The following is a 17064-nucleotide window of genomic DNA, read 5'->3' as shown; positions in this document are numbered from 1 at the left end:
CTGATTCCTAGAAACAGTGCAGTCAACTCATCATATATGCAGTTATTTACTTTTTTTTTTTTTTTTATGCATCTTCAGGTTGTGAACCACTTACAGAATGGGAATATTTGCCACCAGTTGGCCCACGGCCCACCAAGGGGTTTGTGGGTCTGAAAAATGCAGGTGCGACTTGCTACATGAACTCAGTTATCCAGCAGCTTTACATGATTCCCCCAATCAGGGATGGCATCCTGGCCATCGAAGGCACTGGCAGCGATGTGGATGATGATATGTCTGGAGACGAGAAGCAAGATAATGAGGTACTGCCTAACATGGTTCATTCAGTTCATGAGAATTTTAGCCTTTATGTGAATGCTTCGAACAAACATAGACCCCTATTATGCAAAACAAATATCTCTAGATATGGTCCTAGTATGGTTCACTTAAATAACACAGTGCGGATGCAAAGTGTTTAAGGTTCATTTGATTTTCAAATTTTAGAGATTCTATATTTTTGGCCATTACATATTTTAATTCACTTTCAATGGATAGTGTGAATGCAATTTACTCAGTTCACTTTTGGTCCATATAAAGTGTTGAAGATTAAAAAGTGCTTCAGTGTTATTTTAGTATTATTTATATACCATTGTTTTTTATTAATTTTGAATTGGCTTTTTACATTTTTTAATATTTTTTAGTAATTTGATGTGCTTTTGTCTTTTTTACTTGGCTTTTTACATATTTTTTAAAGAGTACATAACACACACAGTTTCTGCCAATCTCATGTTAATCTTGAGTACTTGTATAGTATTGCATCCTTCATATCTCCGAAGAGTCTTTAGTTTTATCAGATTTATAAGACACATACAGCTGTACCGATTCTTTCCGAAAACGGTCAAGCTCCTGGAGGCGTGCTGTGGGCGGAGCTAAAGATTTGAGCACTGAGTGGTTTCAGAATAAACAAATGGACACTTATGGTGGTCAGCTAAACAAATGTATTTAAACACACTATACATCATTGCATTATCCCTGGATAACTTTTGATTCACTGTATGCTTGTGTTGTTTACTCAACATTACTCTTGTTTTCTGCCTTTAGTTATTATTTTGGAATGATTGTAAAAATGCTTTAAAAACACTTACTGGATGAGATGTATACTTAAATAGAACATTAATTACTCTCTCAATGTAATAATACAGAATAGCCCTTGTTGTGTATGTGGTTTGTTATCTTTTTTTTCTTGATGTAATGTTTATTTTACCAGGAAAATGTGACAACATTAAGTGTAAATAGGACATGAATTTACGTTTTGATTTATGGGGAAAAAAGAAACACAACGCACATATAGACTGAACGCATAATAATCATGCGCATGACATCACCATTTTCACCAAATTGTGTTTTTGTAGTTTTTCGTGCGTTTGTCGTTGTCGTGTAAATGAAAGCCCAAATAGTATGAAAAGTTTTACGTTTTTAGTTGAAAACGGTGTTGTGTAAGCGGCCCAAAAGTACTTCAACATTTCAACATACATCTAATACTTATAGTTTCAATAATATAATTAATGGTTTTAGCTGACAATAAACACTGAACAACAAAAATTGCAACAACATTGCATTTAATTTTGAACCATAGAAATGTGTAATGGACCATTAACTTCTGTCCAAATCATGGTGAATAAAATTGGGATTCATATTGCCTTGGGAACAGCTCAGATGGAGGGGTGTGGCTTCTCATTTCACTTCTCATAATTAAGCTCAGGTGTGAGCTTTAATAATCCAGAGAGTGCTTACATCTCTTGCACTTGTTGTTTTAGAAGCACACTTTGTGGACTGCTCCAAGAGAGATTGTGTCTTCAGTTTCTATTGTATGTTCATGCCATTAAAATTGCGTTGTACTTGTTTAATTGTTGAACTGCCCAGTGATGATGATCATCCTTTCTCAGTACCAAGTGACTGACAAATATAGCCATCTCCAGGGTGTATGCCCTGTTGCTATTCCCTGGAGCTGAGGGCATTTTTACAAAAGATCTCTGTTTTAATCATATCGCAATGGAAGTTACTTCAATTTACTGAAAATCTTGCTTTAATTTTGCAGAGTAATGTGGATCCCCGGGATGAGGTGTTTGGCTATCAGCACCAGTTTGAAGACAAACCTTCTCTCGGTAAGTCAGAGGACAGGAAGGAATACAACATTGGGGTTCTTCGGCAGTTGCAGGTCATTTTTGGACACTTGGCTGCCTCCAGATTGCAATACTACGTGCCTAGGGGTTTCTGGAAGCAGTTTCGGTAAGTTCTCCCTCTGTTTTCCTTTCTTATAAGGCTACAGGACAATATGCGACTCTCTAAACTGGTCTCTTCGTCTCTTCCTCTCTCTGCAGGTTGTGGGGTGAACCAGTCAATCTGAGGGAACAGCATGATGCTCTGGAGTTTTTCAACTCACTGGTGGACAGTTTAGACGAGGCTTTGAAAGCACTGGGTCACCCTGCCATGCTGAGCAAAATACTGGGTGGCTCTTTTGCTGACCAGAAAATATGTCAGGGTTGTCCTCACAGGTACATCAGAAATCTAATACTGTGATTTGTTAGGACTTTGTTTTTTCCCTTACTAGATCCTTTGTGTCTCAATGAAACACTCCATACTGTCTTTTCAGATATGAATGTGAGGAATCGTTTACGACGTTGAATGTAGATATCAGAAACCATCAAAATCTCCTTGATTCTATGGAGCAGTATGTAAAAGGAGACTTGCTTGAGGGTGCAAATGCCTACCACTGTGAAAAGTGCAACAAGAAGGTGCATTTTCCATTTTAAATTATCTTTGATGTCTTTTATCGTTGATTTAAGAGAACGCCATATTAAGCTCAAGGTGGTGATGTCTTTGTGGCAGGTGGACACAGTGAAACGTTTGCTCATTAAGAAGCTTCCTCCAGTGCTGGCCATCCAGCTGAAACGCTTTGATTATGACTGGGAACGAGAGTGTGCCATTAAGTTCAATGACTACTTTGAGTTCCCACGGGAATTAGATATGGAGCCCTACACAGTAGCTGGAGTAGCTAAGCTGGAGGGGTCTGATGTGCACCCAGAAAACCAGGTATTACACCAACATGGTCTTTCTTTGGTCTGTAAGCTATGTCTAATTCAAATAAATGTGATTTGGGAATATTTTTTACATAACTGGAGAATCTTTATGGCACCAGGTGATCCAGCAGAATGAGCCGTCAGAGCCGGAACCCCCCTGTAGCTCTCGTTATCGTTTAGTGGGAGTGCTGGTCCACTCAGGCCAGGCTAGTGGAGGTCATTATTACTCCTACATCATTCAGAGGAACGGCAGTGGTGGTGAGGGAGAAAGGAACCGTTGGTACAAGTTTGACGATGGTGATGTCACCGAATGCAAGATGGATGACGACGAGGAGATGAAGAACCAGTGCTTTGGTGGAGAGTACATGGGCGAGGTTTTTGACCACATGATGAAACGCATGTCCTACAGGCGGCAGAAGCGCTGGTGGAACGCCTACATCCTCTTTTATGAGCGAATGGACACATTAGACAAGGACAGTGAGCTGGTTAAATACATCACTGAGCTCACAGTGACCAGCAAACCTCATCAGGTGAAGATGCCCTCTGCTATCGAACGCAGTGTGCGCAAACAGAATGTGCAGTTTATGCACAACCGTATGCAGTACAGCTTGGAGTACTTCCAGTTCATCAGGAAACTGCTGACCTGTAACAGTGTGTACTTGAACTCACCGCCAGGTAAATCCAGCCATCGACCTTGCTTTGTTCTCTTCTGTTGTAGATGGGATTAGGGCTGTCACTTGAGCAATTTAATTCTTTCAAAAGAAAAACAAAATCTAATTGACCCCAAACTTTTGAACAATGGTATATGTGCTGGACAAAAGTCCTCTGATATGCATTAGGGGCTATTCACACAATGCATTTTTGCTTTGAAAAACGCAGGACACGGGCAGTGGAATGGGGGGAAAAAAACTCGAGACGCGTTTTTTTTTAAAGAGTCGCTGCAAAAGATGCAAGCGTCTAAGACGTATAGTTGTTATTACTGTGCAAATGCACTTATATCACCTCTTAGCAACATTAAACAGTCTGTGTAAATACACCCAAATACCACTTTCAGAAGCATGTTTGTTCCTCCACTTCTCTGCAGTGTAAATTTGGCATTAGATTCAGTATTTTGCAGAGGTTTTTGTTCTCTTATCCATCAGTATTTGAATATTTTATCTTTTAGGTCAAGACCACCTTTTGCCTGAAGCAGAAGAAATGGCTATGATTAGTATACAGCTTGCTGCTAGATTTCTCTTCAGTACTGGATTCCATACCAAGAAAGTAGTCCGTGGCCCTGCTAGCGATTGGTAAGCGTGTGTGTGTATCAGGCACATATTTGCATGTGTTCTTCAACAGTTAGTTGATCCTTGTTTATCAATGTTTTTTGTTTTTTTCAGGTATGATGCTCTTTGCATCTTGCTGCGACATAGTAAGAATGTGCGTTACTGGTTTGCACACAATGTCCTCTTTGCATATCCAAACCGCTTCTCTGAGTACCTGCTTGAGTGCCCCAGTGCAGAGGTCCGAGGGGCTTTTTCCAAACTCATCGTATTCATTGCACATTTCTCATTGCAAGATGGACCCTGCCCTTCACCGATTGCCTCACCTGGTCCTTCAAGTCAGGTACATCTTTTCAGTCTAGTTAGCATTCATTTCAGTCTCTATACAGGCTTATGTGCATTCATGGAAAATCTAAAAATATCTGTGGATACCTGACTTTCGCAACTTGGTGTGGCAACTCGGCCCATAGGTTCTTGTACATTTACGTTTTTTGTCCTTTTGTCTCAGGGCTGTGATAATTTAAGTCTAAGTGAGCACTTGTTCCGTGCCGTACTTAATCTGCTGAGAAGGGAAGTGTCTGAGCATGGCCGTCATCTGCAGCAGTACTTCAACCTTTTCGTCATGTATGCCAACCTTGGTAAGGAGCAATTGCCAGCCTTACGGTCTTCATCCATGCAGACTTGCATGCTACAGTGCTGTCCTGTCTCACTCTTCATTTCGTTCACTCAGGCTTGGCAGAGAAGACGCAGCTGTTGAAGCTTGGGGTACCAGCCAACTTCATGCTTGTGGCCCTGGACGAGGGTCCTGGCCCTCCAATTAAGTACCAGTATGCTGAGCTGGGAAAGCTCTATACTGTTGTCTCACAGCTGGTTCGCTGCTGTGATGTGACATCACGTATGCAGTCATCAATCAACGGTAATGAGTTTTATACCTTGCTACCAAATGTTTGTAATCTGATAACAAAATGGTCTGTAGGCTTTCACATGTAGTTTCGGTCCCCATTGCCCAATGAAGATCCTCATCCTTGCTCAGGACTTCCTGACTGACACAAAGCCATCTCCAGGCATGACTGCCAGGTTGGCATTGCTTGGAGCTGAGGGCATTTACAGTCAAACAGATCTGCACCATTATCTTATTTATTTATTTTTATTGTCATGCAAATATCAAATACATGGTTTTGCCATTGTTCCATAGTGTTTAGAGTAGTTTGATCTGTTGATACGGATTTAAATATTTGCATTCACAAAGAATGTTTTTCTCCACTTTCGCCCAGACCACCAGCCAGGTTATGAGCTGACATTTCCTAATCTTGACATTTTTAGGTAACCCTCCCCTGCCAAACCCATATGGAGACCCCAACATCACTGCTCCCATCATGCCTCTGCAGCAGCTGGTGGTGGACATTTTGTTTGTGCGCACCAGTTATGTAAAGAAGATTATCGAAGACTGCAGTAACTCAGAGGACACTATCAAACTGCTAAGATTCTGCTGTTGGGAGAACCCTCAGTTTTCTTCCACTGTGCTTAGTGAACTACTGTGGCAGGTGAGCAACTTCTGAAAGACAAGCACGGTATAGCTGGTGGTGATTAGTTGCGAGTTAGTTCATCAATTTAATATTCAAGTTTTGATAAGTGTTGAAAGCATGCCTTAGTTATTTTAGCTGTTTTTTCTTCTGTTAGTCATTTGAGTCAATTAGATTCAAAATGTCTGTTTGGATGATCGTTCTGAATTTATTTATTTATTTATTTATTTTTTTACATTTCTGGAGATATTAATTAACGTCAATGTTTTTTTTGCGTAGGTGGCATATTCATACACCTATGAGTTAAGGCCTTACCTGGACTTGCTCCTCCAGATCTTATTTATTGAGGACTCATGGCAGACTCACAGGTCAGTCTGCATTTCTACTGTTATTTCATCTTTAGCAAATTCCTTTTATATAAACCAATGTACAGCAAAAACTGGTTTCCTATGCATTATGAAAAAGTATGGAATTTGATTTATTTCCAGGTCTAGATGATATAGAAAAAATAGTTTCCAGTCTATTGCCCCCTTTCTGTTTTCGACAATATAAAGTCATACAAGCAGGTTTTTTTGTGTGAGATGGTCAGAATATAACATGCATGTTAACAGTTGGAATTAAAACCATTTATCAGATGTTAAATATGGTCCAAAATATCTACAGAGAATTCAAAAAAAGTTATGTGTAGGAACTAGGGATGAGTCGCGATCTTCGAATAGTCGAACTGCGTTCGAAATTCTATCATACAATTGCTTATTCGAATATCGTTACATTTTCGCGCAATTCCAATGTGACATAATTGACGGCGCGCCTACTGTCACAGATCGCGCAGCAGGGTATTTTCCTTACACAAGGTGTCACTAACATGAATGAAACCCCCTCCTGCGCGATCTAGGATACCAGTGTTTTATACATAGTGTAAACAAACAACAGAAGAAGAGCATTGTCGTGACCGTTAACTGCGCCCAGCAGAGGTGGATAGACTAACGTTTACTGTCTATGGTAGTAACCGTCTATGGTAGTAACCGTCTATGGTAGTAACCGTCTATGGTAGTAACAAAGTAGGCGGCTACATTTACTTCACTACGTTGGGCGACGTTCCTCTCGTTACTTTATTTTAATGCAATACATGTTGTTAAATGCGTAGTTTATTCCAAGCGCGCTGTCTTTTTTATGGGCATGAGCGATGCTCCATTCACAAATGAATCACTCTTGAGTCGATTCTGTTCAAAGACTTCATCAAACAAGTTGGCAGATCTGTCTAAATCGGTTCGCTCAGTTCAGTTTGAATGATCTGTTCAGTTCCTCGCGCACTGAATCGTCTGGAGCGCTTTCAATAGGCTTTATGCACAGCTTCACTACTTCCTGAACTTCAGCCAGCCCTTTGTTTCCTGTCTGCCATTATTGGACAAACTGATTAATCCAGGTGTGCCTGATTATTGTTATTGAGGCCAGGCACACCTGGATTAATCAGTTTGTCCAATAATGACAGACAGGAAACAAAGGGCTGGCTGAAGTTCAGGAAGTAGTGAAGCTGTGCATAAAGCCAATTCACACTCAACACGGAGTCGTAACAGGAAGATTTAAGAACATCAAGAGCGTTGGATGAAGTGGCCGTGGACTTACAGTTTAGTCTAGTGAAAGCAAATCTGCAAATGCATCATATTTTTGCCAGCGATGAAGATCTAGTTGAACATCTTCGTATGATGTCTGTGAATGAATGATTCCACAGGACGATACATTCTAGTTCATTTCATTCAGGTAATACATTTTACAACCAAACAGATTATTACTCGACGATAGCACTACAAGTATGTTGACATTATCCTTTTTTTTGGACATATACATTCATTTATAGGCTACATTAAATAAGCTACCATTGTCCACAGTTTATGAAATGAACACATTACCACCCGCGGTAATGTGTGTATTGCGCAGTGGCATCACACGAATAGTTTTGATTGAAACTAATTTGTTTAAAAAGTAGGCTTTTGCAGTAACAAGGCAGGTTTGCATAAAATCATTATGACATTATTTTTTTTATCTAACGAGCATCTGGTTAGGCGATGCAAAAACGGACTGTCGTGCTTATTTTTTTCTTCTATGTTAACTACCGGTATGTTAAAAAAACGACGAAAACATGTTAATTGTGCGAATAATAAACAGTTTGTTTGATGACAAATCGCTAAAGATGAAATTGGCCTCCCTTTCTGTCATTGTGAGTGTGCGTTTTTTTTTTTTTTTTTTTTTTAACGATAATCGACTTTTGCTCCTCGATTTTCGAATGTCATTTTTGGCAGAAATTCACATCCCTAGTAGGAACTCTTGAATGCATCTTTTTACATCCATGGGTGAATGAAATTCATGATCACAAAATAATGTCTTTCGCTGCTCCTTTTCTTTATGGTTTGTTAGGATCCACAATGTGCTGAAGGGAATCCCTGATGACCGTGATGGGCTTTTTGACACCATTCAGCGCTCCAAAAACCACTACCAAAAGAGAGCTTATCAGTGTATCAAATGCATGGTGGCTCTTTTCAGCAACTGCTCAGTGGCCTATCAGATTCTCCAGGTGAGAACAACTGCATAAGAATAAAAAACTGTGCACTTGGATGGGTTTGTTTTATGGTTTGGAATATGCAAAAACTGGTTGTTTTGCCTGTTCCAGAGCAATGGTGATTTAAAGAGGAAGTGGACATGGGCAGTGGAGTGGCTTGGTGACGAGCTGGAACGAAGACCGTACACTGGCAATACCCAGTACACGTATAACAACTGGTCCCCTCCTGTTCAGAGCAATGAGACTTCCAATGGATACTTCCTGGAGCGCTCCCACAGTGCCCGTATGACTTTAGCCAAGGCCTGCGAGTTGTGCCCAGAGGAGGTATGTGTTGGCTCAGGCCACCCCTCATTGTCTGAAGAATTAGTGCCAGTATATTTAGTTTAAAAATTGTAATCATGCATGTGTGCTTTGCCTATTAGTCAGACTTTTTAATAATTACTTTTGTTTTAATTTTTGCATGATTGCCTTTTAGAGAACCCCTTTCAGAAAAAAAACGTTTTCTTCCGAAATCAGCACTTAAATCACACTATGACTGTATAATGATGGGCTGGCACACATATCAAACATTTAAATTTTTGGAAAATAATTGTGAAAAGTATTTTGAAAAGAGTCTTTGCTAATCTAGAAATGTTTTGAGTGCTAAATAGCCATGTTTAACTATAGGTAGGGCTTTGAGTTTTCGACATTTTTATTTCCAGGTTTATTTGTTTTTTTCTAATGCAAAGCAATTATAAATGCTTCTGATATTTTCATAAATTTAAGTTTCATTATAGTTATGCTTGATTTCATGTCATAGATTTTTTTTTTAAAGACTTTCTATTAATTTGCGAAACTAAAGCGCTCGCTTAATCAAATCCAGTTTAATGATGAATAGCAAATTACCACAAATGTTAAATGTATACAGCCATATATGCATAATTTGTTTTAAGTGTACAATATTAACTGCCATTTCAAAATAGTGTCACTTAACGAAGCACGAGGTGGTATCTGAAGAGGACGCTGGCCGGAACCCGTCCTCGACACAGCAACTTTTGCCAGGGGAAGTGACAGGCCAACAACAGCACACCGTAAGACTCGTATGGCCCGGCCACACTGGTGCCATCTGCGTAACTTTTTGATGTTCACAGGGCGTGATGTAGACAGAACCATCTTCCACCTACCTCAAAAACAACTCTGAATCAACTGTTATTTCGTCCTCATCTCAGTGTGTCCAAACTGTTTCTTTCTACCCAACTACAAGTCTTAATGTGGTAACTAAGTGTTCGAAAACTCTAAGCCTTGGCTATAGTGTACAGATGAGTTGGAGGTAATCTTTGTGTCTGGTGGTGTTTTTTTTTGTTTAGTTTGAGTCTTCTTTTAATTTCTTTTGGAGATGTGATATCGTTCTGGTCATCTGATCTGAAAACGTTCCGGCACTATTAAGAAGCTTTTGTATGACTGCAAATTTGGTTAGTTTTATATCCAATTCTGATGATTAACTCTCATGGGGGAAGAGCTCTATGTTCAAGAGAAGCTTTTGTAATTTGTCATCCATGTGCAAATTCCTGTCATCGGAAGCTTCCTTTTAGTTTGGAAAACAATTTCAGTAAAATCGAAGTATAGGAGTGCTTGGTATGTGTTGTCCGTTTATGGTGTTCTCTCATCTGTCATTCAATTTAATTATGTCTGAGTAGTACAGTGTTCCAAGTTATTTGCATTCTAAATCAGGGATGGGCAACGTCAGTCCTGGAGGGCCACTGTCCTGCAGAGATTTGCTCCAACCCTGATAAAAACTCACCTGCCTGTTGCTTTCTAGTAACCCTTCAAACATTGATTGGCTGGTTCAGGTATGTTTGATTAGGGTTGGAGCTAAACTCACTGCAGGACAGTGGCCCTCCTGGACTAAAGTTGCCCATCCCTGATCTAAATCAAACATATAAACCCTGAGCCATTATATTGGCTTTGCATGTTTAACATGTAAGGGACTCTCTATAGAGGACTTTATTCACTCACATCCCTGGTTACGTAGTATTAAAGAAACCAAACCAAAGAATCATTTTGTATTTAATCAAAAAACGCATAATTGAAATCTAGTGCATAATTTCATTTATGATGGTTGTTTTAGGAGCCTGATGAGCAGGAGGCCCTTGAAGAGCAGGACCCTTCTCCCCCAGAGGACACTGCTCTGTACCCTCACTCTCCAGGCACAAAGTTTCAACAGGTACTGAGCTTTAGTCACACGAATTTCTTACTAGTCATCTTTTAAACTGTGTATATGCAATGTATGTGAACTGAAAGGACTAGATGGAAGACTTTCATAAGCTTTCTTCACTGCAAACCCATGTTGTGATTTTTTTTTTTCTTCTTTTTTTTTTCATAATGGTACCTCACCTAAAAAAGGCACTCAACGCCCCTCTTGATTTGAAAGACTGTTATTGGATTTAATATCAGATGGCTAAAGATTTTAACTGAAGTTTTAGTCTATAATTTTCATCAAGACTGCATTCATTTGATCAAATACAGTACAAACGGTAATTGTGAAATATTACAATTTTTTTTTTTTTTTTTTTTTTTCAGCCAGCGGGGGTTTTTTTTTAAGTTGCCAGTCAGCCCCAGCATTTGATCATTTTCACAAAATTTCATGGCCCCCAGAATATGTTGCTAAATGAATATCAGAATACAGTACATCAAAACAAAGAACAGAACCTTTGCTTTAAAATGTAGGTTTTTCCTAGCTTCATAAGTTCATCAACACTTGAATTTGGGTAAGTTTCATTAAAAAGTAACATTTTGAACAAAAAGCTGAGAAAATGTTGGCATTTTTGCCAAAGACTGTCCAGATCAGATTTAGAACAAAAATCAAAACACAGAATGATTAGATAGTCTGCCAACACCCCCAAAAGCTTGCACAGTCCTATGCCTCTGTGGGTTTGACATTTAGGCAGTTTTGATTTGTTTTTGATCTTGTTAGCTTACATGTCCACAAGCAATCTATCACTCGTTTCTGCTTTTTGATTTTGGCTCTGGAGATTCTGTACTGTTTCAGAAGATGCGTAATAGCACCCCCTACCGTATAACAGTGGAAACATAGATTGCAGGAAAATTCCGTCAACGGCGGGGAAAATTTATATTTAAATATAATTTATTCCTGTGATGGCAAAGCTGAATTTTCAGCAGCATTCCTCCAGTGTCACACGATCCTTAAGAAATCATTCTAATATGCTGATTTGGTGCTTCTGAAACATTTAATGTTGAAAAAAAGTTCAAAAGAACAGGGTTTATATAAGAAATCTTTTGTAAGTGTTTGTGCATTTACAAATCCAAGTAAAACATGAGTATAAATGTGTTCTCTGATTGTCATGCACTCATTTGATTGTTCTGGCATCTCTTCAGCAGAATAACCTCCCGCATGCGCAGCCATACACTGGCCCCGCAGCACAGCACGTCAACAACCCTCAGCGTCCAGGCCCACGAGCACAAGAGAACTGGGAGCCCCCTGAGGAGGTGCCGCCCACCCAGACTAAAGACTAACAATATGTTGTCACACTGTCCTCCATCTGATTTCTCCAGCGAGATACTCGAATCCAGAGCAAGGCCAGGCCCCACCATGCTGCTCCACTCCAGAGCCTGTGTAACCAGAACATTCAGCTTCCCTCAATTTCTAACCCTGGAGTGGAGACTCTTCACCGTCTGTTCTGCAGTATTAACTGTCAAAAGTGTAACTTGCAGTGGACTGTGCATATTGTTTGTAATAATAAAACGGGCCTGACGCACTTGTCTCATGACAGAGGTGTACATACTATGTTAATGTTTTGACTGTTCAAAAGCAACAGCGTGTGTGATGCTGTTGGGAGACTGCAGATTTATGAAAATGGAAAAACAACACAAAAAAAATGCAAATACAACGGTGAAAGACAAAAAAAAATATCCCTGTTTTATCCCATGCTCAGTAGTAAAGTTTGGGCCGTTTGGGTCATTCTGCTTTTGATCATACATTATATTCATGTCAAAGCTTAACCGGCTACGGCACCTCGTGAGCAAGAGTTGGCCATAGTTTGTGAACGATGGGACGGTTGGGTGATGATCTTGACGTTTAGTTGATGTGAATGGGGTGATGATGCAATTTTAATCTGGAAACTCCTATTGCCTTTCTTCTTCTTTTTTTTTTTTTCTGGTAATAATTCAATAATTTGAAAGCTCCAGCTGACACGCTGTAACATCTTAGCATGGCTTCACATCAAACTAGCATAGCTGAAGGGCAATTCTGTGATTTCTTTTTCCACAGTGATTTGGAAGAGCCCTTTTGTTGGTCCCCTCCTCCATATGCTCTTCTAGATTTGATGTTTTCGAAGCAATGTAAGAAATAAGTGGCTTTACAATTGCACACGTTTCCTCGGATAAATATTTGGCTCTCGCTTTTTTTGGGTGGGATAAACACTTAGGTTTTGATGATAGGAATTTTAGAAAGAGAAAATATATGCAACAGTTAATGCCAGGATGCCTGGAACATTAGTGGACAGAACTCGTTTTGCTTGTTTGTCTTGAACATTGTGTCAGACAAATGACCTGGCAATTTAGTCGATCGCCTAAATTCGTGATCCCTGTTCACATTCGTGTTCTCGAATAGAGGCTCTGTCTGGGGATTCTTCATTTAAGGAGAGTGAACGTAAAAGCAGGGTTGTACCATAAAATAACTGCTGGTTAGTCATGTTGCAACTTCAGTTAGTAATGTCTCTTGGATTAAAGGAGTAAACATCAGTAGATACTGTATGTATTTAATTGGTAACTTGAATGCTTTTTTTTTTCTTGGATTTTGTTGGAAAAATACCAAATACTCCTGCAAATGAAAATATTCTGCCCATCATATATTTAAATATTTTGCTGTTTTATTTTATAGAATTTATTTTGTTGTATTTCACTAAAAGAAAAATAGAATTTGATTTAAGAGGAACATTTTTGTCCTTGTGTTATTTTTAAAGATTATTGACTGTACAGAGTTCTTCGCCCTGTTTTTTGCCGACTTTTGTTTTGGCCATGATGTGACGTTGAATTCTGAAGCCACAGTCACAATGTTGACTTTCACTTTGTGAGGTTTTTGTGCACAGAAATATTAGAAAAAAGCATTGCGCCCTTCAAGAATAAAGAAAAGAAATCGGGAAAATGTCTCTGTTATTGTGAAGATTCAAACCTGCATGATGTTTTATGTATTTATTGTATTAATTTCACAAATTTGTCACTGTTGAGTACACAGCTCTATAGCCACAAATGTAAAAATGTGTGTTGGTGAGTCAGGTATTTATTAAAATGTCTTTATAATAATTCATAGAATAATTAAGACAACTTAATTCAGTTTGCCTAGATGAACGGGGATATTTTTACCAAATTTGTCAATCATGTGCTAATAAACCTTATTAGTGTTAGTCTTTTAGGTGCAAGAATTTAGCTTAAGATTTTAAATTAAGTTGGACTGTAGTTCAAAACTATCCTCATCTTTGTAAGCTTTATTGTTAATTCTCAGCCTCTGACCAGAAAAGGCACCCAGAACTGTTACAAATGCATTAAACCGACTAATTTTCTTTAGAATGCAACAATTCTGGGAATATTAGGTCGAATTATGGTAAAGGCTGAAATAACAATATAAAAATATATATACACATGCACATTTCGCATAGGGAACAAATAAGTATATACATCTTATTCAGGTCTGTATACAATTTAAAAATTCCAATATTTCATTTTATTGTCATGACCCTCAACTTATAAAACCCTGGAGCCAATCAAAAAACTACATTATAACTACACAAGTTGAATAAAACTCAAATGTAGAAGTTCTGCTTAAACTATAAAAGCAAAATCAGCTTAATTCACCTGTGAAATATTTGAGAACTATAAAATTGAATCCTGCAGGCACTATGTAGCATTCTAACATGTATTCTTTTTTACTTGACAACACTAGTCCTGCTTGTGCAGAGATAGTAAGTGATAACTGACGAAAATGGAATTTGTTGAGACACATTTTATTAAGAAGATACACATTAGTTCTCTTTGTCCTGGACGGTCTTTGTTCCACGCAGTCTGCCAGTACGACGGGCAGCGATGAGACCGACCTTGCGTCCAGCGGGCGCATCCCTCCTGATTGTTGAGGGCTTGCCAATATGCTGATGGTTACCACCACCGAAGGGATGCTCAACAGGCTGGAAAAAGAAACAGCATACATCAGATTTAAAACCACCAAAGAGGGAACAAATCAGACTGAAATCATATAAATCACAATTTTTTTTTTTTAATAAGGTAAATTTGCTTACGTTCATAGCCACACCACGGACACGAGGCCAGCAGTTCCTCTTGGCCTTGTACTTGTGGTATGCACGTCCTGCCTTCAGGATGGGTTTGTCAATACGACCACCGCCAGCAACAACACCTTTAACATATGACATTAAATATTGTCATATTGAATTCAGTTCACATTTAATTCAGTCTCAAAGTCTATAAAGCCAAAATGAATACACAAATACCCCTTACACGTTTGCTATATCAGTCATTTACAAGCATTTTTTTCAGTGCTGTAAAGTACCCCTGAGGTTTAAAGTTAATTTCTCAATATAATAAATCACAGTTCTCTGATGTTGGTTGAAGGTCACATAACATTGTTTATCTGAATGTCAGTTTTATTTTAATTCTTTTTTAAATATTTGCATTTACATTTTTGTCATTTTAAGTTTTAGTTCAACTCTCGAACCCCCTGCAGTTCCCTCACAAACCCCAGGTTGGGAAACCCTGTGCTATAGAATATAATATGCTCTTAAATTATATATCCCTGCAGTCACAAAACATTTCACTGGTTTGTACATTTGGTTTAGTTTATACATTTTGCAGACGCTTTTATCTTTTATAAAAGAATAAAAAGAAAAAACACAAGCCTACGGATTTTTAGAAAAAGATCAACAATCAGAGATCTAAATTAAAACCATTCAAAGCAAGGAAAACAATACTACTCCAAAATATAATCATATCAACCAAAACTTTATATATATATAATTTCTGAAACCATAACATTTGCTTACCAACAACAGCTCTGTTTGCAGAAGAGATGGCCTTTTTGGATCCAGATGGAAGCTTGACTCTGGATTTCTTGGTCTCGGGATTGTGGGAGATGACTGTGGCGTAGTTTCCGGATGCGCGAGCAAGCTTGCCCCGGTCTCCAGGCTTCTCTTCCAGACAGCAGACAATGGTACCCTCAGGCATGGTGCCAACGGGCAGCACATTGCCAATGTTCAGCTGGGCTATAACAGTTCAAGCACAGAGACTTTGATCAACAGGTGCACATAAGACTGGATGTTTGCTTGCCTTAATCTCAGTTTAAAAGTTCATTACCTTTCTTGCCACAGTAGATGAACTGCCCAGTGTGGATGCCTTCAGCTGCAATGAACAGTTCGGTCCTCTTCTTGAAGCGGTATGGGTCACGGAAAACCACCTTAGCCAGGGGAGCTCCACGGCCGGGGTCGTGAATAATGTCCTAGAGGAGAAAGCAGTTTTGTTTTTTTGCCATTTCCCCTCTTGGCATGAGTGACCTTTTCACAATTTCAACATTTAATCCACAATTTTACCTTCACAATCCCCTTGATGTAGCCATGGCGTTCAGCAAAGTCAATATGACGGAGTTTAGCAGCACCTTTTCTGTGCTTGACATGGGCTTTGAAGACGGAGCCCGCACCTTTTCTCTGTCCCCTGATCACACGTCCCATTGCGGCCTGTATAAACAAGCAATTACACATTTAATATGACATTTCAATGCACTATTTACATTGAGCGTGTCATTCTGCATAACATTTGATTGTGTCACCATTCACATTTATTATACAGAGAAAGCTGCAATGAAAGTGATGCAATGAGACAGATTGGGAATAACATGAGTAAAAGTAAATCAAATTTTACCCATAAAAGGATTTATATATTCTGCAATTATGCATTGGACAAAATGGCTAAAATGTTTATTTTTTGTGCGGTTATATTTTTTTCATTAAACGTCTTTAATTTAAAGAAGCCTCTCACATTCTCAGTGTACTTAATTCGTCCATAACAATCTCCATGTCTATTCTATCCCTCTACAGTGACAGCCAGCCGCTATGATGAACTCATGTGACTTGCGAGGAGTTAACATTGAAACGTATCCCACACTAACGACACGTACGGTTAAAACAATACTTAATACCTCGTTTAATAAATATATTAGGATCGTATAACAGGCAAAAACTCCTCCGAATCGTTTCAGAATTGCCGGTACTCTAGGCTAGGCCACAACATGACCAGAGACATCAATTCAACGATAAATAACACATTACATTTCAACATTCTGAGACACAAAAGTGTAAAGATATGTCCTTAACTAATATGTTGACAATATACAGCTTATTGTATACGTGGATGGTGAACTTTAAACGGTGATTACAATCAGATTGAGCAGAGAGACAGAATATTATTTCTCATACCTAAACTCCGTTGACGGAAAGAGGAAGCAAAAGGGAGTGATGGGGGTTTTCTTCCGGTGAAATGGGGCGAGCGGGAGGGGTCAAGTACCCGGATGTGTGTTCAGTACCAGTACGCGGTCTGCCCTCCAGAGGCTGAACATGGAAGGGAAGAAAGAAAGAAATCAGAATGAAAACAGTGAGTGGTTCTCAATAGAC

General features: G+C 39.0%; 2 protein-coding genes across 7 annotated transcripts in view; one reads left to right on the top strand and one right to left on the bottom strand.

Moving 5' to 3' along the window:
- usp9 (ubiquitin specific peptidase 9) overlaps window positions 1-13541 on the top strand; it is a 45508-nt gene extending 31967 nt beyond the window's left edge. For 2 of the 6 annotated variants that reach the window (XM_056232926.1, XM_056232924.1), the window contains 17 exons: window positions 79-299; window positions 2075-2265; window positions 2358-2531; window positions 2630-2771; window positions 2866-3069; window positions 3176-3731; window positions 4222-4345; window positions 4436-4661; window positions 4827-4956; window positions 5049-5234; window positions 5642-5862; window positions 6121-6209; window positions 8257-8413; window positions 8510-8722; window positions 9361-9468; window positions 10506-10601; window positions 11774-13541. In XM_056232926.1, the coding sequence (XP_056088901.1) occupies window positions 79-299; window positions 2075-2265; window positions 2358-2531; window positions 2630-2771; window positions 2866-3069; window positions 3176-3731; window positions 4222-4345; window positions 4436-4661; window positions 4827-4956; window positions 5049-5234; window positions 5642-5862; window positions 6121-6209; window positions 8257-8413; window positions 8510-8722; window positions 9361-9468; window positions 10506-10601; window positions 11774-11911 (3176 nt within the window). In that variant the 3' untranslated portion in view covers window positions 11912-13541. The remainder of the gene's footprint in view (window positions 1-78; window positions 300-2074; window positions 2266-2357; window positions 2532-2629; window positions 2772-2865; window positions 3070-3175; window positions 3732-4221; window positions 4346-4435; window positions 4662-4826; window positions 4957-5048; window positions 5235-5641; window positions 5863-6120; window positions 6210-8256; window positions 8414-8509; window positions 8723-9360; window positions 9469-10505; window positions 10602-11773) is intronic. The other 4 variants (XM_056232929.1, XM_056232930.1, XM_056232925.1 and 1 more) reach the window with 3 other exon arrangements.
- Window positions 13542-14376: 835 nt separating this feature from the next.
- rpl8 (ribosomal protein L8) lies at window positions 14377-16163 on the bottom strand. Its single transcript, XM_056232970.1, has 5 exons — window positions 15988-16163; window positions 15755-15896; window positions 15445-15663; window positions 14686-14801; window positions 14377-14574 (listed from the first exon to the last, which is right to left on the bottom strand). The coding sequence occupies exons 1-5, from the start codon at window positions 16153-16155 to the stop codon at window positions 14416-14418; spliced, it is 804 nt and encodes a 267-aa protein (XP_056088945.1). The 5' UTR covers window positions 16156-16163; the 3' UTR covers window positions 14377-14415.
- Between the last annotated feature and the right edge of the window lie 901 nt (window positions 16164-17064).

This window comes from Rhinichthys klamathensis, unplaced genomic scaffold (genome assembly GCF_029890125.1).
Source record: "Rhinichthys klamathensis goyatoka isolate OS25496 unplaced genomic scaffold, OSU_Roscu_1.1 h1tg000358l_1, whole genome shotgun sequence".
NCBI lineage: Eukaryota > Metazoa > Chordata > Actinopteri > Cypriniformes > Leuciscidae > Rhinichthys > Rhinichthys klamathensis.
The sequence above is the reverse complement of the archived record's forward strand: the minus strand, read 5'-3'. Positions and strand labels throughout refer to the sequence as shown.